At 38.5% G+C, this 19,759-nt stretch overlaps 3 protein-coding genes across 3 annotated transcripts; 1 reads left to right on the top strand and 2 right to left on the bottom strand.

Annotated features, from left to right (window-relative positions):
• LOC109128603 (uncharacterized mitochondrial protein ymf11-like) lies at positions 1–3,109 on the bottom strand. Its single transcript, XM_019235273.1, has 2 exons — positions 738–3,109; positions 1–77 (listed from the first exon to the last, which is right to left on the bottom strand). Exon 1 carries the CDS (start codon positions 3,057–3,059, stop codon positions 921–923), a length of 2,139 nt encoding a protein of 712 aa, XP_019090818.1. The 5' UTR covers positions 3,060–3,109; the 3' UTR covers positions 1–77; positions 738–920.
• Positions 3,259–6,543, top strand: LOC104741591 (mannosyl-oligosaccharide 1,2-alpha-mannosidase MNS3). Its single transcript, XM_010462477.2, has 6 exons — positions 3,259–3,578; positions 4,029–4,966; positions 5,073–5,334; positions 5,445–5,642; positions 5,750–5,898; positions 5,990–6,543. Exons 1-6 carry the CDS (start codon positions 3,501–3,503, stop codon positions 6,234–6,236), a joined length of 1,872 nt encoding a protein of 623 aa, XP_010460779.1. The 5' UTR covers positions 3,259–3,500; the 3' UTR covers positions 6,237–6,543.
• LOC104741590 (prefoldin subunit 6-like) lies at positions 6,693–8,298 on the bottom strand. Its single transcript, XM_010462476.2, has 5 exons — positions 8,135–8,298; positions 7,965–8,035; positions 7,681–7,805; positions 7,289–7,349; positions 6,693–6,981 (listed from the first exon to the last, which is right to left on the bottom strand). The coding sequence occupies exons 1-5, from the start codon at positions 8,211–8,213 to the stop codon at positions 6,925–6,927; spliced, it is 393 nt and encodes a 130-aa protein (XP_010460778.1). The 5' UTR covers positions 8,214–8,298; the 3' UTR covers positions 6,693–6,924.

The raw sequence follows: 19,759 nt of genomic DNA, 5'->3' as shown, positions 1-19,759 counted from the left end.
TGATCTGGGTTCCTGTGAATGATATCTTCATCAGAGAGAAAGATCCTGAGAAGATCACCTTTGCTAATTCCACCGGCCTATCACGAACATTTAAAGTTTCAGCATTCCAATGTGAGGGTTGATAATATCAGAAGAAAAGGGGAGCAACCAATATAGAACAAAACTTGTTCCATATTTAATAAGAGAGAGTGTAATTAAATATCATAAAGATAAGTCCTCTCTTACAGTAAATTGCTTATGATCGTAAGACTAAATGAACAAGTTAAGATCATGCCTTGATGTATAAACCGTTATTAGAATCGATTCACTGGTTAAATATGGCGGAAGATGTGTGTTATGTTCTCTATCTATAAGCCAATACATTATTTTACATAAAAAAAGGAAAGACACGCTAAACCTTAAACAATCAGATGGATTAAAAAAACAACAGGAACGATTGACTATATATCTGGACTACAAACAAATTGAGATGCAAAAATTATATATAAAGAAAGAGATGTTAACTTCAAAGTTTAAACAGCGTGCACATCCTAGGATTCTAGCTAAAGTAAAAAACATCTGCTAAGTGAAATCTATCAACTTAACCAAACAAGACTTAATGCATAAGCTAGGATTCTAGCTAAAGTAAAAAACATGGAAATCTGCTAAGAGAAATCTATCAACTTAACCAAACAAGACATAATGCATAAGCATCTTTTCCTAAGTTTTTCACATAACCTACGTCAGAAAATACTCACCTCTGGGAAATGTCTATGAAGTGAGACAATGTTTCGCTGAGTAAGGAAGCCAAATCCATAATCAGGGCCTCTCTTGAGAAGAAGGGGATCAAAAAAAGAAACTGCCCGCTAAAGCTCTCAGTCTCTCTGGTGTATCAAGATCCTTGTACCAAAACCACAAAAAATGGAGGCAATTGTATATAATTATGTTGGTGAGTCTAATGTCTCCAACCCATCATCTGCTTCTCTTTTACTTCCATCCTTTGATCTCCAAGCACCAAGAGTCTTGAAATCCCACACAACCTCTGAGATTTCATCCTGAGGCAAGGTTAGACCTTCGCGTTTTATTGACCTATGCAACTCACAGAAGAATTTAGGGTCTTGTAGCCTGATGTACTCCTGCAAAAGTTGCTCATGATTTGGGATCCAATTCCTAGGGAATGGAGTATAATCACATGACGGAATCAGAGACATGCGGGAGAATTGAACTCCTTCTATAGCATCGACAAGTCCCATCCTCAGAAGATCAGAGTATTCAGGTGCAGAATTATTACTACTCTCACTTAAAGGATGGCTAAGATCCCGTGAGGCAATGCTGTACACTTTGGCACGAGATTTAAGTCTATACCTTGCAGCGTATAGTTTAGCCAAAGAGCTTCTTATTACATAAGCACAGAACCCAACAGCCTTCTTGCGATTGTCAGCATATTTATACCAATCAGCCATTGTTTCAAGAAACTTATTCATCTGAGAGTTACTATGAGACTGGCTTGAATAAAGCATTGGGTTACACGGTAAAGGCTCAGGATCTTTATCACCTTTAACAAACGCAAGCCGTCTAAACTGGCGGATACATTGTTCTAAACTAGCAGACACAGATAGCAACGTTCCCACACCCTTTTTGCTCACAATGCTGCCTCCACTTCCTGTGTAACGGAGGGTAGGGTATATAACTCTTCGGCAAATTATGTGGTCAAGAAACTGAATACCCCTGCTTATATGTTCAATCTCTAACTTTGAATTATCCAATCTCAAACCGAAAACCTTATCACAAAACTCAATGATTTCCTTCCGAATCTTTACTGCCTCCTCTCTAGGCCCTCTAACGCCAATCAAAAAATGGCCCCCATACCTAATATAATCCATTTTCCTAGTTTTCTCCTTCCCACTTGACGGAACAAACTCCGGCCAGGCTGGGTTATGACAGCCATCTTCAATAGACTCCTTCCATATTGAATCGTCTTTACAAGGTCTAAAATACTCAACTATCTTCGTTTCCATAAAGCGATCCAGCTCATTAAGACATACATTAGCAAGCAAAGGACTCAATATGCCACAGTAGCCATAAGAAGGCACTTTTGCAGCTTCCTTAGGAGCAAAACTGTAGAAAGTCCTCAGCCAATAAGGATCCGGTTTAGGCTCATCATCACTCAAAATCTTCTTCTTCTTCTTGTTTCTCTTTTCACGTTCGATCCTCCTTTTCGTCCCCAACCCATTATCATTACCATTTCTCTCGACAACTCGCTTTAACACTCTCTTATCAGACAATCTCAAAGAAGATTCAATCAAGCCGAGAAATTTCCTATCCTTGACAACCTTTTGCATACAATTCATCACTACTTCTACATCCACATGATCCAACAGTTCACTAACATCACCCTTCATGAACCACACGTACCCAGCAAAATTACTTCTGATAGTTCTAATCACAGTATGTGGATTTCTACCTGGTCTAAACCCATGGCACTTACTCGAAAACCTAGCTTCAAAGAAAGGCTCAAGAACCATCAACAAAACCTCATGAACCACCCGATCTTGAAAAATCGGTTCTTCCGACTCGATCATCCTCTTCACCTTCCCTTTCGACATACCCTCTACACCATTCGTCGAGAATTTATCACTAGGAGTCATCACGTGCTGATTCATCTTATCGTTCCACCGGAACTTGCCACCGGAACGAGTGACGGCGCTCTGGAGGGAGAGAAGCGAGCGGAGAGCGTTGGCGTGAATGGCATTGCGCGGCGGGAATGTTCCGGTTATGTGAGCACAAGTGCGTTGATATGCTAAGACCCATAAGTCGAATTTGGAGAGAAACCCAGTGAGGTTCGAGAAAGTAGCAGAAGGAAGAGACGAGAATGATTTGACCCAAAGGGAGAGACAGATATCGACGGGATCTTGCTTGAGTAGCGAATACAGATCTTGCGTCGAAGCAGGTTCCGGTGATTCGGCTTTGCGACGGTTTGGGGAGATTGAAAGAGAAGAGATTGGTTTGGGGGAAAAGTTGCAGTGAAAGTGTTCGACGATATTCCTCACCGAAGTTAAAGAATACGTCAGTCTTCTCATTCTCTTGTATACTCTGGGCTGAGTATAGAGGGCAACGCGTGAATTTTAAGTAAATAAATTGTTCCCAGTTTAGCCCCTAAATTTTGTTATTACTACGAATCAAGCACTTAGGTTTTGAAAACGAACTAATACACCTCTACACAAGCGTAAGAGTTAATTGATACGGTGTTTGGAAGAAAGAAGAAATTGGAAGCTAGTGTTATTGTTGCCTTGTTGGGTCGGTCAATGCTTGTAAAGAAGCTGCCGTAAGATATCAGAAAAGACTTCTCTCTGCGTTGGCTTCGAACACTTTTTTTTTTTTTTTTTTCCTTGAGCTGTGAAGAGATATAGCATATCTGATCCCGACGAAACCTCATCTTATTCTTAGGGTCATTGCCTCCCGTTTAGATCGGCGGCAGAAAGATTCCGAATTTCTAAGTCAATTCTACGAGGATCTGAACAATGTCGAAATCTCTACCATATTCAGTGAAAGATATTCATTACGACAATGCCAAGTTCAGACATCGATCTCCTTTAAAGGTTAGATCTTGATCTCTTCTGTGATATGGGTTCTGTCCAAGTTTTTTTTCTTTCTTTTTGATTAATACATGTTTTAGATGGATTTTGATGTCACTAGTACTTTGCTTCTGGTTCGTCTCTTGGCTTTTACATGAATTGCTTTTGTGTCGAAATTGGCCTGGGGATTGGGGAATACCAAAGTACCTGATACCATAGAAGAATTTAGCTTAGCTCTAGTATAAAGTCTCTACCTTTAGATAAAAGTATTAGGCTTCTTGGTGTGATACTCCTGAAATAAAGTTAATAAGGGAGCAATAAAAAGGTGTGCTTAGAAGCAGTAAATGCTATGAATTTAGTAATGGGATGGCATGAAAGGTTCTCGTTGTATGTGTTTATGAAAATTTGAACTAGTTTCTCTCTCTGTTGCTTGTCTTTTGACATTTGCAGTGTCTCCTTTGTTTTGGTTTCTAGGTTCTTTCTCAAAGCTTGCTTACGCTTAACACAAAACGCAACTGCGCAAGCTGTAGCACAGGGATGTTCCTAATATTGATATTGGTCTTTGGACTAGTATGTCTAATGCTGATGAGTAAGAGTCCAAATGATTCTGCTCTGAATGAAAAAGGAAAGGTCACTTTTGTTGGGGGACTTAGGCTAGGGAGACTTTTGAGGAAACCACCTAGGCTTCCACCTCGATTATCACCTGATGAAGGACAATTAAGAGGTAGTTCTACTAATGGCTCTACCATTTCAATTTCCGACCCAAAATGGGCAGCCAGACAGCAAAGTGTCAAGGATGCTTTTGACCATGCATGGTCTGGCTATAGAAAGTACGCCATGGGTTATGACGAGCTTATGCCTATTAGCCAGAAAGGTGTGGATGGCTTAGGGGGACTGGGTGCCACTGTGGTGGATGCTCTTGACACAGCCATGATAATGGGTCTTGACAATATTGTTTCTGAAGCAGGATCTTGGGTTGAGACTCATCTCTTAGAGAGAATCAGTCAGAAGGGTCAAGTTAATTTGTTTGAAACTACAATACGTGTCATGGGTGGGCTTCTAAGTGCATACCATCTGAGTGGAGGAGAGCAGGGTACGATGAACATAACCCATAATGGACCTAAACCAGCTATCTATCTAAATATTGCTAAGGATTTGGCTGACCGTCTACTTACGGCTTTTACCTCTAGTCCTACTTCAGTTCCCTTTTGCGATGTCATATTACATGAATCGACCGCTCATCCAGCTCCAGGAGGAGCGAGCAGTACAGCAGAAGCTGCCTCTGTACAGCTTGAATTTAATTACCTCAGTGCTATTTCTGGTGATCCAAAGTATAGTACAGAGGCCATGAAGGTCTTAGCTCATATCAAAACTCTTCCAAAGACGGAAGGTCTTGTTCCAATCTACATCAGGTAATTAGTTTTTGTTCTTTCAACTATAAATACCATGATTAGTGATAATGGTTTCCTTGCTTTCATGGGCTCTTTTGATCTGACATGTTGTTTCTACTTGGTGCAGCCCTCAAACAGGTGAATTTGTTGGTGAGAATATCAGGTTGGGATCTCGTGGTGATAGCTACTATGAGTATTTAATCAAGGTGTGGCTTCAACAAGGAGCCAAGTTCAACAGTAATTTCACATATTTGCATGATATGTACATCGAGGCAATGAAAGGAGTCAGACATTTACTTGTGCGTAATTCAATTCCAAAAGGTCTCGTCTTTGTAGGGGAGTTACCTTATGGATCTAAGGGAGAGTTCAGTCCAAAAATGGACCATCTTGTAAGTGTCACTAACTACATTGTATTACACTGTTGTCATTCGCTAAGAGATTTCACGACGTTTGTTCTTCGTGACTTTTGATTCATTCAATTGTTTTTCTTTTTCTCTAGGTATGCTTCTTGCCTGGTACTCTTGCTCTCGGTGCTACCAAGGGGCTCACAAAGGAACAAGCCCTGAAGGAAAATCTTTTATCCTTTGAGGACCTAGAAAATTTGAAACTTGCAGAAGATTTAGCGAAAACATGCTTTGAGATGTATGAAGTAACTGCCACTGGCCTTGCTCCAGAAATTGCTTACTTTCACACAAATGTAAGTTTTGCTTGTACCTTTTTTCCAAAACAATAACATTTGCTTTTTGCACGTCAGCCTTGGTCACTTAGTTTGAATTTTGTTTATTCTTGGATTCTAATAAGCAGGAGTATTCTGAGGACGGTCTTGAAGGTGGGAATAAGAGTTCAATGTATGCAAATGATATAATTATAAAGCACGCTGATCGACATAATCTACTGCGTCCTGAAACTGTTGAATCACTCTTTGTCCTCTATCGTATCACAAAAGATACAAAGTATGAAAACTATTCATCCGATTTTCTCTCATTATCTGAGTTCTTGGGGATTATTCTACTCGTAAAGCTAACACATTTCTAAAATTTGCAGATACCGAGATCAAGGTTGGCAAATCTTTGAAGCATTTGAAAAGTACACAAAGGTGAAATCAGGTGGGTATACATCATTGGATGATGTAACAGAAGTGCCGCCTCATAGGAGAGATAAGATGGAGACATTTTTCCTTGGTGAAACATTGAAATACTTATACTTGCTTTTTGGAGATGACTCGGTGATACCATTGGATAAGTTTGTTTTCAACACTGAAGCTCATCCATTGCCAATAAGAAACACCTAAAGATTAGTTTTGAAGACTGGTCCAGACAATACACACACACATACACAAACTGAAAAGAGGGTATGGAGGAAGTGATGTATAGTACAGTGCCAATTGGAGAAGAGATTGGATCGTTGAGGAAAGAAAGTTTAAACTTTCTATGTAAGATAAGTTTCAGCAGCCAAATTATATATAACTTAGCTGGAAAGTTTTTGATTGTAGTAGTAGGTTTCTTAAGACTAATACTCTATTTTCTTTGAGCTCCCACTTGCCAAATTGTAATCAGATAGCATGGAGATTAATTTTTTAGTGCTTTTAATACGTTTCATTTGGTCCTTTTAGCTTCTTTCAAATCTGACAAGTGTGAGATTATTTGGTCCTTTTAAGTTTTAACTCTTCGTAACCCTGCAAGGTGTTCCATAGAACCATAATCGATTTGAAATATATATAGAGACCAGATTAGGTGTGCACACAAAATAAAATTTTGTAAATCTCCAAATTCATAACTTGAGAAAGGGCGACAAGATCCTTTATAAGTTACACATTCAAGTTTAGTTGTCAAAAAAAAAGATTAGAGACACAAGAAGACATCAATAACCACAGAACTGAAACCACAAGAACCCTTAGTAACTGGATATGACACCATCGACACAAGGCCGAGCACAAGGGAAGGGGGTTCAACAAAAGTGGTAGCAATTGCCAAGCTCAATCAAGCCTTCGCTTTTCCTGCCTGGATTGACTGTAGCCTTTGTTGTAACTTCATTATCTGCAAAAATTTCGATTCCATGAATTGAAACCATAGGATCATTATCACCACTTTAAGGTTTAAACCAAGAAAATTAAAGAAACAAGTTTCATTTCCATGGGTAATCTTATTCTATCAAAATAGCAAATTCTCAGATGTCGCCAAGGCCACTCAACAAAACAGAAGAGAGAACTTCAGGTATCTACCAAAGTAACTTTTCAGAGCTTAGTAAAGTGAGCATCAATGTTTGGACTAGCAGTGCCTAGCATAACTGGTTTAATGCCCCAATATTAAAGTATATAATGCATGAGAGAGGTAGATGTCTTACCGCTTCTCTCTTGTTGTTTTGTTTTTCTTCCATATCTTGAAGAATTGCATCAAGCCGTTTCCTGCAAAGGATATTAACAATATTCTTGAGGTCATGACCCTATAGCTCAAAACACTTGATCAACTTTCCTCATAGTTGCTATATAGCGATAAGAGCCAACATATATTTCTACACAAAATGCTCTACCCGGCTTATCCAGATTCTCACAGGTTTACTCGTTCAAAAAGAGACAGGATGATTTTCACTTCCTATATTAGCTACTAATATTATAATCTTTACCCTAATTAGATAACTTACTAACAGCAATCACTCACTATCACCCCTAGGATGAAAGGTTCTTTTATTCTTCAACTAGTTTTGCTTCAATCACAGGAAAAAAGAAAGAAACTCACAATTCAGCAGAGATGTACTCAATTCGTTTACGGACATTAGCATTAGCTTCAGCCAAATCCTGCTTCACTAGCACCGGACCAATCAATTTGTAAACGTTTGCATCTTCTTCCAGCAAATCCAACTCCTGTATACACACAACACACCACAAAGGATCAAAGCTGGAAGTATACAGTATGATGAAGCCAAACAATGCAATCAAACAACCCCTCTTTCGAATCCATAAAATCAGAAATTTCCACCATTTTAAGTAGCCACAAAACCTAGAGAAAACAGTTATATATACCTTAAGGACGAGCTCGTTCTCACCGAGTTGGATCGTATACTTCTTCCTCAGCTGGTGATTCTTCGCGATATCTGAAATATGAATGAACACGATAAAGTAGGGTTTCCCGCCTCCAGGGAAGAAAAAAGAATTCACATAGATAAAGGTGAAAAAGAATATCAGAAGCTTGCCTTTTTGAATTTTGCCGAGATCATTGGCCTTGTTTTCTAGGTCTCTCTGCAAATCTCGAACAGCCGTCGATGAACTCATCCTCGTCGTCTTCTTCTTCTTCTGCCTCACTCCGGTGGTTTTATTGAAAAGAGGACTCTCGCAGTCGCAGATCCACCAAAAGAACAACAAAACGCCGTTAAAGTCACCGTGTTTTAGTAAAGGCCGAAGCCCGTTCGAATTAACTTGGACTTTTATCGGCCCAATATGTCTTTTTTTTTTTTTTTTAATTTTCAAATCGCATGAAAAGTCCTGAGCTTAAAACAATATCTTTACGTGGTAAAACTCTAAACTTTGAAATTTTCATAATTTGGATTCGAGATCTACAAATGTGGAACAATGAGTTTACAGAAGCTCATTATTTTCAATGGACTGTAAGACTTCAAAATCAAGTAGCCAGAAGGACTTGCAAAAGCCAACCTTGATCAATGATCAGGATCAAACTTTTTTTTGTATCATTTTTACTTTCCTCATATGATAACAAAAATTATACATGCTGACTATTGTAACAATCAATTATCAAGTCAATATAATCGATGTTAAAAAAAAAAAAAAAAAAAAATCATTTTAAAACCGTAATACATTTTTTTTTTGTCAAAGAAACAGTAACATACATACTTACTTTGGATCATATTTATAACCCCCTAATGAGACCATAATCATAAAAATGGTAAAAAAAAACTCTAGCGGTTAAACGCGAATATAAATAAGCTGAAGTTATCTAATAAGCTAACCAAATATTTTCTTAGCCTTTCTGTAAACGATGAATCTGTTTTATACCAATATTGATTACTAAAATTGCTATTTTCATAAAACAAAAGTTGGCTAATGTTTCAATATCATGATAGCTTATCGAGACAAATTTTAGTAGAAAGTTCACAAACAAAAAAATGTGAAAAAACAATTCGGACACTTTAGGATGTCATTTATATAGAATTAGCTCTCCATTTTGTTTGTTTGTCAGCGAATAGAATTAGTTCAAATCTTCTAAATACCTTCAAAATCAATTACTAATAATTCACTCCACAACCTAAAAGTAATACAGTTTTATAAAAAAAAACACACACACAATTCTTTAATTTTCCTGCCTTTTGTACCTCAATCTAAAATAGTGAAAAGGTGAAGATTATTAAAGAGACATTATTTTTTGTTTGTGTCTAACTAATAATTCTCTCCATGACCTAAAAAGAAATAGAGTTGGATCGAAAGTGTAAAAAAGCAGTCACTTTAATCTCACCTCTAACACACAGATCCAATAAGGGGGAAAAAAAGAGAGCATAGGTATAAAAATTTATTCCATCGTGACTAATCTGATTATGACAACTAAATATGATTTGAATCTTTGATTAAACTAGCAATGAAAGGAGTGAAGGAAAGAAACATTTCTTACCCTATTCTTTACTTTATTTTTTGTTATGCGTGCATGGAGAATCGTTTCCGCATTACAATTCACTTTCTTTATGAGGTTTGGGTGAATGGCAACTATATGCTCCACTGCACTGAGATTCCACGAACCAGCAGCAACGTGAAGAATTGAGTTTCCTTGACGGTCTAATGAACCTGGGACTAGCTCTCCCTCCCGTATCAACCTATCCAAGGAACACCAAGTAATGCACAAAACACTTCAGGTTTCATTGGAAAAGTCTAATAGACATCATCCAGAAGCGTCGACAAGTCAATATCTTCAAAATCTAGGAGAAGAGGGGAGTAACCGGATGAACTATGGCGAAAAAAGCTGACGAGAAAACCCCATGTGGAGTCGAACAACTGATCCATGCTCGAAGAATCTGAAAGGAAAAAATAAAAATATGATCAAACTAAATCCTCGAAAATGAGTGCAAATTAGTCAGCATACCAAAAAAAACAAATTGAAGCAATTTTATAGCCAATTGACTGAATTGAGAGAAACCCAAAGTGTTCCAAGTCTACTTTCACTCTTTTTGTTATGGTTGTTCTTGTTGTTGTTGTTTACAGGAGAAAACAAAGATAGCAACGCGAAGAGGAGTGAACGATCGAGAAATCGTCAGGAGACGAAGAGACTTTATATAAAAGATAGACCTTGGACTGAAACTTAGGACTTTATATAAAAATAAAAGAGTGATCATGCACTGTACAATGACATGTTAAACTAGGTTATATCTCGCGAATTGTGATATATATATAATAAATTATGTTAATTTATTTAATAATCATAAAAAGCAAAAAAAAATCTATATCTAAATGTCTTTAGGAAATTTACATTTTTTAAAAAATATACAAATTCATAATATATAACTAATTTAAATATAACCACACATACATATCTCTTGATTTTTTTTGTTTTTTTATTATTTAACTTTGATAATATTTTTCATTAGTTTCTCTGAGGATTTGAGGTTAAAAAATTGATAAAATGAAATTTAACTATGATATTCAAATATTAATTTAAGTTGTTCATATAAGCTAACACATAACCTAAAGTATTATATGAGAGAAACAAATTATTCTCTATAAAGTCATATGAAGTGCAAGCAAAACTTTAAAGTACAATTCCTAAAGATTAATTTTACTTTTAAGTCTCTTTTTTATATTGCCCTCCTTTTAATTTATATTGCCCTCCTTTTAATTTATATTGCTAGATTTAGTTGTAATTGTTTCATCTTTGTAGTAAAAGCTAAATAGAAAATATAATATTATATTGTTTTTCTATAGAGAAATCCTTTTGAAGTACATATTTGAATTATATAGCTTAATGATCTTTATGTAATTATATTTTTAATCAGAAACTAAATATAATGATGAGTATTCTTAAAAAATGTATTACAATTTTGTTAGATGTAAGAGAGAGTTAAGAAAAATTGATTTGATATTTCATAGTTATATTACAAAAATTTTCTTTCCTTAGAAGTTAGAACATTACATATTTTTAAGAATCAAATAAATATATATTTATATATATATATATATATGAATATGTAATAATCTAACATCTAAAGTAAAGAAAGAAGTACATAAAAGCAAGAAGAGATAAAATGGAGAACAATGTAAAATATATTATTAAACTCTTACAATATTATCTTCATTGAGTTTTCAACCAATGCAAGAACATTAAAAACAAAAAAACAAAGAAAATATTTAGGATTTGAGATATGATGGAGGAAGATGTGAGAATGATTATTTATAGGATAAGAAGTAATGGAAGTTACATTTCTCAAAAATTAAATTAAAAAAGTTATAATTATAATTGCTAGGGTATTTAACTGAAAGTGAATGGAGAAAACAAATAGTCAATTCACAATTTATGTAATTTCAGTTACAATTCAGTACTAAAGTATATATTTAAAGTATGAATAATGCATATGATTAAACATGTTGTATTTTAGGTTTAATTAAAAATAACTATTATATGTTTAAGAAAATAAATACCAAATAGACCAGTAAGGAGAGAGTAATTGAAATTAGAAAATATTATATAATATAAAAATATAATTTTCATTGAGTTTTCAACCAATGCAAGAACATTTAAAACAAAAAAAAATAATTAGGATTTGAGATATGATGGAGGAGGATGTGAGAATGATTATTTATAGGATAAGAGTGATGGAAGTTACATTTCTCAAAAATTAAATTAGAGGAGTTATAATTATAATTGCTAGGGTACTAAACTGAAAGTGAATAGAGAAAACAAATAGTCAATTCACAATTTATGTATTTTCTGTTACAATTTAGTACTAAACTGTATATTTAAAGTATGAATTAATGTATATGATTAAATATGTTGTATTTTAGGTTTAATTAAAAAGAAAATATTATAGGTTTAAGAATATAAACACCAAATGTACCAGTAAGGAGAGAGTAACTGAAATTAGAAAATATTATATAATATAAAATATAAAATAATTAGGTAAGAAAATATTAAAAAGAGACCACAAAATAAATTTAAAAGAAAACTACATGACAATATGTCACATGTCACAAACAAATTAAATATGAAAATAAATTATATACTTTTAAATTAGATGATAATAATAAAAAATAGAAGAGTGTGTTTCTCATATTTTTAAATTAGAAAGATGAAACAAAAAAGGGGAAAAATGCCAAAAAAAATACATGACTTATTTAATATCTGCCAAAAAAAAACACAAACTTTTTTCTTTGCCAGAAAAATACTTACACTATTTTAGAGGTGATAAAAAAATACATGAAATATCTCGATTTTCCAATTTCCCACATATCATTGTTACAATTTTTAACGACGTTAACGTAATATTTTTACAAACGAAATATTGATAAGATTTCCGTTTTGGTCAAAAAACACCATGAAAACAGAGTTGAGATTTGTTAGGGTTTCTAGCGGTAATTGAACAGATAAAAGGGGAGGGTGGAGAAGAGAGAGGTGAGAAAGAGGAGAAGACGGAACTGTGAGATTCTGTCGATTTTGCTTTGGGAAGTCGAGATATTTCTGTGGCTCATTAACCATTTACTGCCTATTAATAATTAGCTTAAACATGAGAGAAAAAAAACCAAAAGATTCAGATGTGCCATATGGCAGATAGATAGAGCTTCTTTAGAGGGTGTAAGCCTATTTTATTATATTAGATACACAATTAATGATGCTCAACCTGAGTTAACAATTTTTTTTTATTTGGAAAAATTCTCAAAAAAAAACACAAACTATTTAATATTTGCCAGGAAAAAACATAATTTTTTTCCTTGTAAGAAAAATACACAATTATTTTTTAGTTGACAAAAAATACACAAACTATTATCTTTTTCCAATTTCTTTTTGTCTCTCTTACCATCGTTAACGACATTGTGATAGCGTTATTATTTTTGAAAAAAAATCAGAAAACAACACAAACTATTTATTTTTTCCTGAAAAATAAATGAACTTTTTTCTTTGCATGAAAAATACATAATTTCCTATTTCTTATTTTTCTATTAACAATATTAAAAATCAAAATTCATAATTTTCTCTACTCTCATTGAAATTCTAACCTTTAAAATTTTCGTCATTGGATTCGAGATATACAAATCTGGAGCAATTAGTTTGCAGAAGCTCGTTTTCAATGGACTCTAAGACTTCACAATCAAGTACTAGCATAGGGACTTCAAACTTGCAAAAGCCAACCTTGATCAGGATCAAAATTTAATATCATTTTTACTTTCCTCATATGATAACAAACATTATCCATGTTGACTATTTTAACATTTTCAATTATTAAGTCAATCTAATCGATGTTCAAAAAAAAAATCATTTTTGAACTGTAACATATATACTTACTTCGGATCATAACCCGTATAATTTATAATTTACAACCTCCTAATGAGACCATAATCATAAAAATGGTAAAAAAAATTCGTAGCGGTTAACCGTGAAAATAATTAAGCTTGTAGATGGTTAAAAAACGCAAAATGGAGAACCGCTGGTTCCCTGTTGGTCGTGCTTCCGCCCTGAGTCCCAAGCCTCCCACCGCTGGTGGTAGTCCGCCCCCACCTTCCCCACCACCCGTTCCCCCTGACCCTCCAGACCATTCACCCTCTTGTACCCTCTCCAACTTCCCTCCATTGTCCTCTTTTCTTGCTTCGAGCCACAAGTCGAAACTTCTCTCGCCTACTGCTAATCCTCAAAGGCCGGCTTCGAAAGTTTCCTCTGCACTGGGAGCGTCTTCTGCCTCCCAAATCACTACCGATGTTGTGATGCAACCAGTTGAAGACTCAATTGCTAATCTGCCTCGATCTAACCCTAGATCTGATGCTACTGTTCAAACTCAACACACTGCTCCCAACCAAATTACTGAGAATGAGAAATTCACTGTCCTCACCCCCAAATCCACATCCCCTTTACTCACAAACAAAGCTACTACTCGCCCCACTGCTACACCCCAACAAACCACACCCACCCCCTCCAACCAACCCCCAAACCCACCTGTGCCACACAATACTGCTCCCCCTGAACAACCTCTACCTCGAACTGGTACCCCTTCGCCTGAATCAGGGCTGCCCCAAATCCCTACTGTCGCCACTCAGTCGGGCGCCTCAACACTTGTTGACAAACTCCGCAGAACAGCTGACAAGAAACTTAAGCGATTGACCCCAGTGTCTTACACAGCTACTGGTCGTCCCACTACCCACATCCCTGAGTCGGTTTTCCTGAAAGGAGCAGAGGCCCATAAGGATTTCATCATCTGTGTCTTCAATGGTAGACCCCCTCTATTTCACCAAATCCAAAGTGTTCTAAACCATATGTGGGGAAAAGGGCGCCGGCTTGAAATCCATGTGAATCATCTGTCCAATTCGGTTTTAGTCAGAATACCTAATGAGTTCATCAGGGAAAAGGTTCTAGAGAAAGGCATTTGGTATATTGGTGACTCCATGTTCCAAACTGCTCCTTGGGCCCCTCATTACTCCTCTGCTACTCCACCGTTAGACTCCATTCCTCTTTGGATCCACTTGCATGACGTCCCCTTGGACCTGAGAACAATAGAGGGCATAAGCATTGTAGCTGGGTTAGTGGGAGAACCAAAAGAGACGGATGACTTTACCATCAATCTAGTCAGCCTCAAAGTGTCCCATGCCAAAGTCGTGGTCGACCTTACTAAAAAATTACCTGATGTTGTTGAATACACTAGGGATAATGGTGAAGTCGTAGAAGTTGCCATCACTTATCCTTGGCTTCCTCCCTCGTGTTCTCATTGCCATGAAATAGGACACACTGCTAAGAACTGTCTTCAACTACCTCCCCCACCTTGTGCTCCGCCTACAACTAAAGCTAACTCTATCCGACTAGAGAAGCGGGTGACGACGGATGCTTCCACTTCACCAGTTAAAGCAGCTCCTACTAATGCTTCCTCCTCTATGCGCACAAAGGATAATACACGCAAGAATAAAATTACTGGCAAGAACAACAGTCGTGCCACTGAGAGTGCCCCCCCCCCTCCAACTCCTTTGCTCCCCTGTCGTTGGACCCAACTACTGTTCCCATCCCGGAACCAACTACAGCCCCTGCTGCTACTCAAACCTCCATCCAACCTCCTATAGGTCCAAACCTTCTTCCCTCTTTGCCCTCTTCGCCCCAAGCTCCCATACATACCAAACCCTTAGTTGCTCCGAGCATGTTGCCAGCAAAAGCACCAGACCCATCTCTTAACCTCCCTATGATTATTGGCCTCCCTGCAATCACTACACCCTCCGGACTCCCTTACCCCTTCTCTCCTCCACCAGATAAACAACCACCTCAATCCCTGAAGCGCTCTCGTTCTCACCCGTCCCTTATTAGCCCTACGCATTCCCCCCCCCTCTTTTACCCCCAGCCACCAACCCTCTTTTGTCCACTAACCCTCTTTTGTCCTCAGCCACTAACCCCTATACCATCTCTATTCCCCCTATGACTAAGCTACTGTTGGAAACATCACACCCATCAGGTGTGCCTCGTACTTGTAATTAATGAATACTAAACACTTTTTTTGGAATATCTGAGGTTTAAATGATCCGGATAAGCATAAGCCTTTTAGTAGTTGGCTTCGGAGTTACCAGCCGCTTTTTGGAGCTATTTTGGAAACACATGTAAAAGAACTTAATCTGAACCGAGTAATGACATCGGTTTGCCCTGGATGGAACTATACTACGAACCACTCGTCTGATGAGGATGGTCGCATCATCGTTATCTGGAAGGACCCTGCGTTGGTAAGAGTGTTGCATCAGTCAAGACAATCCTTAACTTGTGAAGTCAATATTGCCAATAAACTTCAGTTTGTCTATACATCGGTCTATGCTTCAAATTTAAGGGAAGAAAGAACTAACCTCTGGGTTGAGCTCTTACGTATTCAGCAGTCTTTCTCTCTTGACACCTGTCCTTGGATTGTTGGAGGAGACTTCAACCAGATCATTCATCACAATGAGCATTCTTCTCCCTCAGTCAACAGCCTGTCCCCACCAATGTCGGAGCTGAAAGACTGTCTGTCTCAAATGGACCTATTTGACCTTCGTTTCCAAGGCCCTCTTTTTTCTTGGAGCAACAACCAGCCCTCTAACCCCATTGCCAAGAAGCTTGACCGTGTCCTTGTCAACAACCACTGGATCACCCTCTTTCCAGATAGCGTTGTTACTTTCCTTCCCCCTCTACCATCAGACCATTGCCCAAGCCTAGTTGACCTCGCGTATCAACTCCCCAAAGCAGGCACCCGCCCTTTCAAGTTCTTTAACTACCTCACTAAACACCCTAACTTCCTCCAGCTGGTACATGAAGCTTGGACTCAGGCAGGAAGCTTTGCTCTCAATCTTACTGATCTCTGCTGGAAGCAAAAGACCATTAAGGGAGACCTAAAAACCATAAATCGAGAGAATTTTTCAAAAATACAAGAGCGAGTGAGTGAAACTAACCGTTTGTTGCAAGATGTGCAGGTACAGGCCTTAAATCAACCATCACAACAAACTTTCCAGCTTGAAAAGGACCTCCACGACAAATGGACGTTTCTGAGGGACATTGAGGAAAGTTACTTCAAGCAGAAATCACGAGTGAATTGGCTCAAGGAGGGAGATCTCAATACCTCTTACTTCCAAAAAATTTGTCAGGCTAGAGCAAGTTACAACACCATCCGGTCTTTCCTCCTGGAATCTGGTGACTTATTACTGGATCCATGTGAAATGAGCGACCACGCCATAGCTCACTTTACTTCAATCCTGTCGCCAAACCACTCTGTTTCACGTCCGCTCTGGTCTTCCCAGGAATGGTTACAATCATTAAACCCTTACCGCTGTTCTAGCGCCCACTCTCAAATGATGATATCCATTCCCACTCTTGAGGAGATAGCAAAGGTGATGATGAAGATCAATCCGAACAAAGCCCTGGGTCCCGATGGTCTCTCTTCCGGCTTTTACACATCCACCTGGGGAATCCTAGGCCCTGAAGTCACTGCAGCAGTCACCAACTTTTTCACACTTCCTTCTTGCCGGCTACCACAAACGCAGCTATCCTGACACTAGTCCCTAAACACCCTGGTGCTTCCAAGATTGTGGATNTCCCGGAACCAACTACAGCCCCTGCTGCTACTCAAACCTCCATCCCAACACCTATAGGTCCAAACCTTCTTCCCTCTTTGCCCTCTTCGCCCCAAGCTCCCATACAAACCAAACCCTTAGTTGCTCCGAGCATGTTGCCAGCAAAAGCACCAGACCCATCTCTTAACCTCCCTATGATTATTGGCCTCCCTGCAATCACTACACCCTCCGGACTCCCTTACCCCTTCTCTCCTCCACCAGATAAACAACCACCTCAATCCCTGAAGCGCTCTCGTTCTCACCCGTCCCTTATTAGCCCTACGCATTCCCCCCCCCTCTTTTACCCCCAGCCACCAACCCTCTTTTGTCCACTAACCCTCTTTTGTCCTCAGCCACTAACCCCTATACCATCTCTATTCCCCCTATGACTAAGCTACTGTTGGAAACATCACACCCATCAGGTGTGCCTCGTACTTGTAATTAATGAATACTAAACACTTTTTTTGGAATATCTGAGGTTTAAATGATCCGGATAAGCATAAGCCTTTTAGTAGTTGGCTTCGGAGTTACCAGCCGCTTTTTGGAGCTATTTTGGAAACACATGTAAAAGAACTTAATCTGAACCGAGTAATGACATCGGTTTGCCCTGGATGGAACTATACTACGAACCACTCGTCTGATGAGGATGGTCGCATCATCGTTATCTGGAAGGACCCTGCGTTGGTAAGAGTGTTGCATCAGTCAAGACAATCCTTAACTTGTGAAGTCAATATTGCCAATAAACTTCAGTTTGTCTATACATCGGTCTATGCTTCAAATTTAAGGGAAGAAAGAACTAACCTCTGGGTTGAGCTCTTACGTATTCAGCAGTCTTTCTCTCTTGACACCTGTCCTTGGATTGTTGGAGGAGACTTCAACCAGATCATTCATCACAATGAGCATTCTTCTCCCTCAGTCAACAGCCTGTCCCCACCAATGTCGGAGCTGAAAGACTGCCTGTCTCAAATGGACCTATTTGACCTTCGTTTCCAAGGCCCTCTTTTTTCTTGGAGCAACAACCAGCCCTCTAACCCCATTGCCAAGAAGCTTGACCGTGTCCTTGTCAACAACCACTGGATCACCCTCTTTCCAGATAGCGTTGTTACTTTCCTTCCCCCTCTACCATCAGACCATTGCCCAAGCCTAGTTGACCTCGTGTATCAACTCCCCAAAGCAGGCACCCGCCCTTTCAAGTTCTTTAACTACCTCACTAAACACCCTAACTTCCTCCAGCAGGTACATGAAGCTTGGACTCAGGCAGGAAGCTTTGCTCTCAATCTTACTGATCTCTGCTGGAAGCAAAAGACCATTAAGGGAGACCTAAAAACCATAAATCGAGAGAATTTTTCAAAAAGACAAGAGCGAGTGAGTGAAACTAACCGTTTGTTACAAGATGTGCAGGTACAANATACCATCTCTATTCCCCCTATGACTAAGCTACCGTTGGAAACATCACATCCATCAGGTGTGCCTTGTACTTGTAATTAATGAATACTAAACACTTTTTTTTGGAATATCTGAGGTTTAAATGATCCGGATAAGCATAAGCCTTTTAGTAGTTGGCTTCGGAGTTACCAGCCGCTTTTTGGAGCTATTTTGGAAACACATGTAAAAGAACTTAATCTGAACCGAGTAATGACATCGGTTTGCCCTGGATGGAACTATACTACGAACCACTCGTCTGATGAGGATGGTCGTATCATCGTTATCTGGAAGGACCCTGCGTTGGTAAGAGTGTTGCATCAGTCAAGACAATCCTTAACTTGTGAAGTCAATATTGCCAATAAACTTCAGTTTGTCTATACATCGGTCTATGCTTCAAATTTAAGGGAAGAAAGAACTAACCTCTGGGTTGAGCTCTTACGTATTCAGCAGTCTTTCTCTCTTGACACCTGTCCTTGGATTGTTGGAGGAGACTTCAACCAGATCATTCATCACAATGAGCATTCTTCTCCCTCAGTCAACAGCCTGTCCCCACCAATGTCGGAGCTGAAAGACTGCCTGTCTCAAATGGACCTATTTGACCTTCGTTTCCAAGGCCCTCTTTTTTCTTGGAGCAACAACCAGCCCTCTAACCCCATTGCCAAGAAGCTTGACCGTGTCCTTGTCAACAACCACTGGATCACCCTCTTTCCAGATAGCGTTGTTACTTTCCTTCCCCCTCTACCATCAGACCATTGCCCAAGCCTAGTTGACCTCGTGTATCAACTCCCCAAAGCAGGCACCCGCCCTTTCAAGTTCTTTAACTACCTCACTAAACACCCTAACTTCCTCCAGCAGGTACATGAAGCTTGGACTCAGGCAGGAAGCTTTGCTCTCAATCTTACTGATCTCTGCTGGAAGCAAAAGACCATTAAGGGAGACCTAAAAACCATAAATCGAGAGAATTTTTCAAAAAGACAAGAGCGAGTGAGTGAAACTAACCGTTTGTTACAAGATGTGCAGGTACAAGCCTTAAATCAACCATCACAACAAACTTTCCAGCTTGAAAAGGACCTCCACGACAAATGGACGTTTCTGAGGGACATTGAGGAAAGTTACTTCAAGCAGAAATCACGAGTGAATTGGCT

The sequence above is a fragment of the Camelina sativa genome, chromosome 14 (genome assembly GCF_000633955.1).
Source record: "Camelina sativa cultivar DH55 chromosome 14, Cs, whole genome shotgun sequence".
NCBI lineage: Eukaryota > Viridiplantae > Streptophyta > Magnoliopsida > Brassicales > Brassicaceae > Camelina > Camelina sativa.
Note: the sequence above shows the minus strand (reverse complement) of the source record. Positions and strands in the feature narration are given on the sequence as shown.

Coding starts and splice junctions, on each gene's coding strand:
- LOC109128603 (XM_019235273.1), bottom strand. CDS start 3,059: ATGAGAAGACTGACGTATTCTTTAACTTCGGTGAGGAATATCGTCGAA.
- LOC104741591 (XM_010462477.2), top strand. CDS start 3,501: ATGTCGAAATCTCTACCATATTCAGTGAAAGATATTCATTACGACAAT. Junction 3,579..4,028: donor GACATCGATCTCCTTTAAAG/GTTAGATCTTGA, acceptor TTTGGTTTCTAG/GTTCTTTCTCAAAGCTTGCT. Junction 5,335..5,444: donor GTCCAAAAATGGACCATCTT/GTAAGTGTCACT, acceptor CTTTTTCTCTAG/GTATGCTTCTTGCCTGGTAC.
- LOC104741590 (XM_010462476.2), bottom strand. CDS start 8,213: ATGAGTTCATCGACGGCTGTTCGAGATTTGCAGAGAGACCTAGAAAAC. Junction 7,350..7,680: donor GAGTACATCTCTGCTGAATT/GTGAGTTTCTTT, acceptor TATCCTTTGCAG/GAAACGGCTTGATGCAATTC. Junction 6,982..7,288: donor AAAACAACAAGAGAGAAGCG/GTAAGACATCTA, acceptor AAATTTTTGCAG/ATAATGAAGTTACAACAAAG.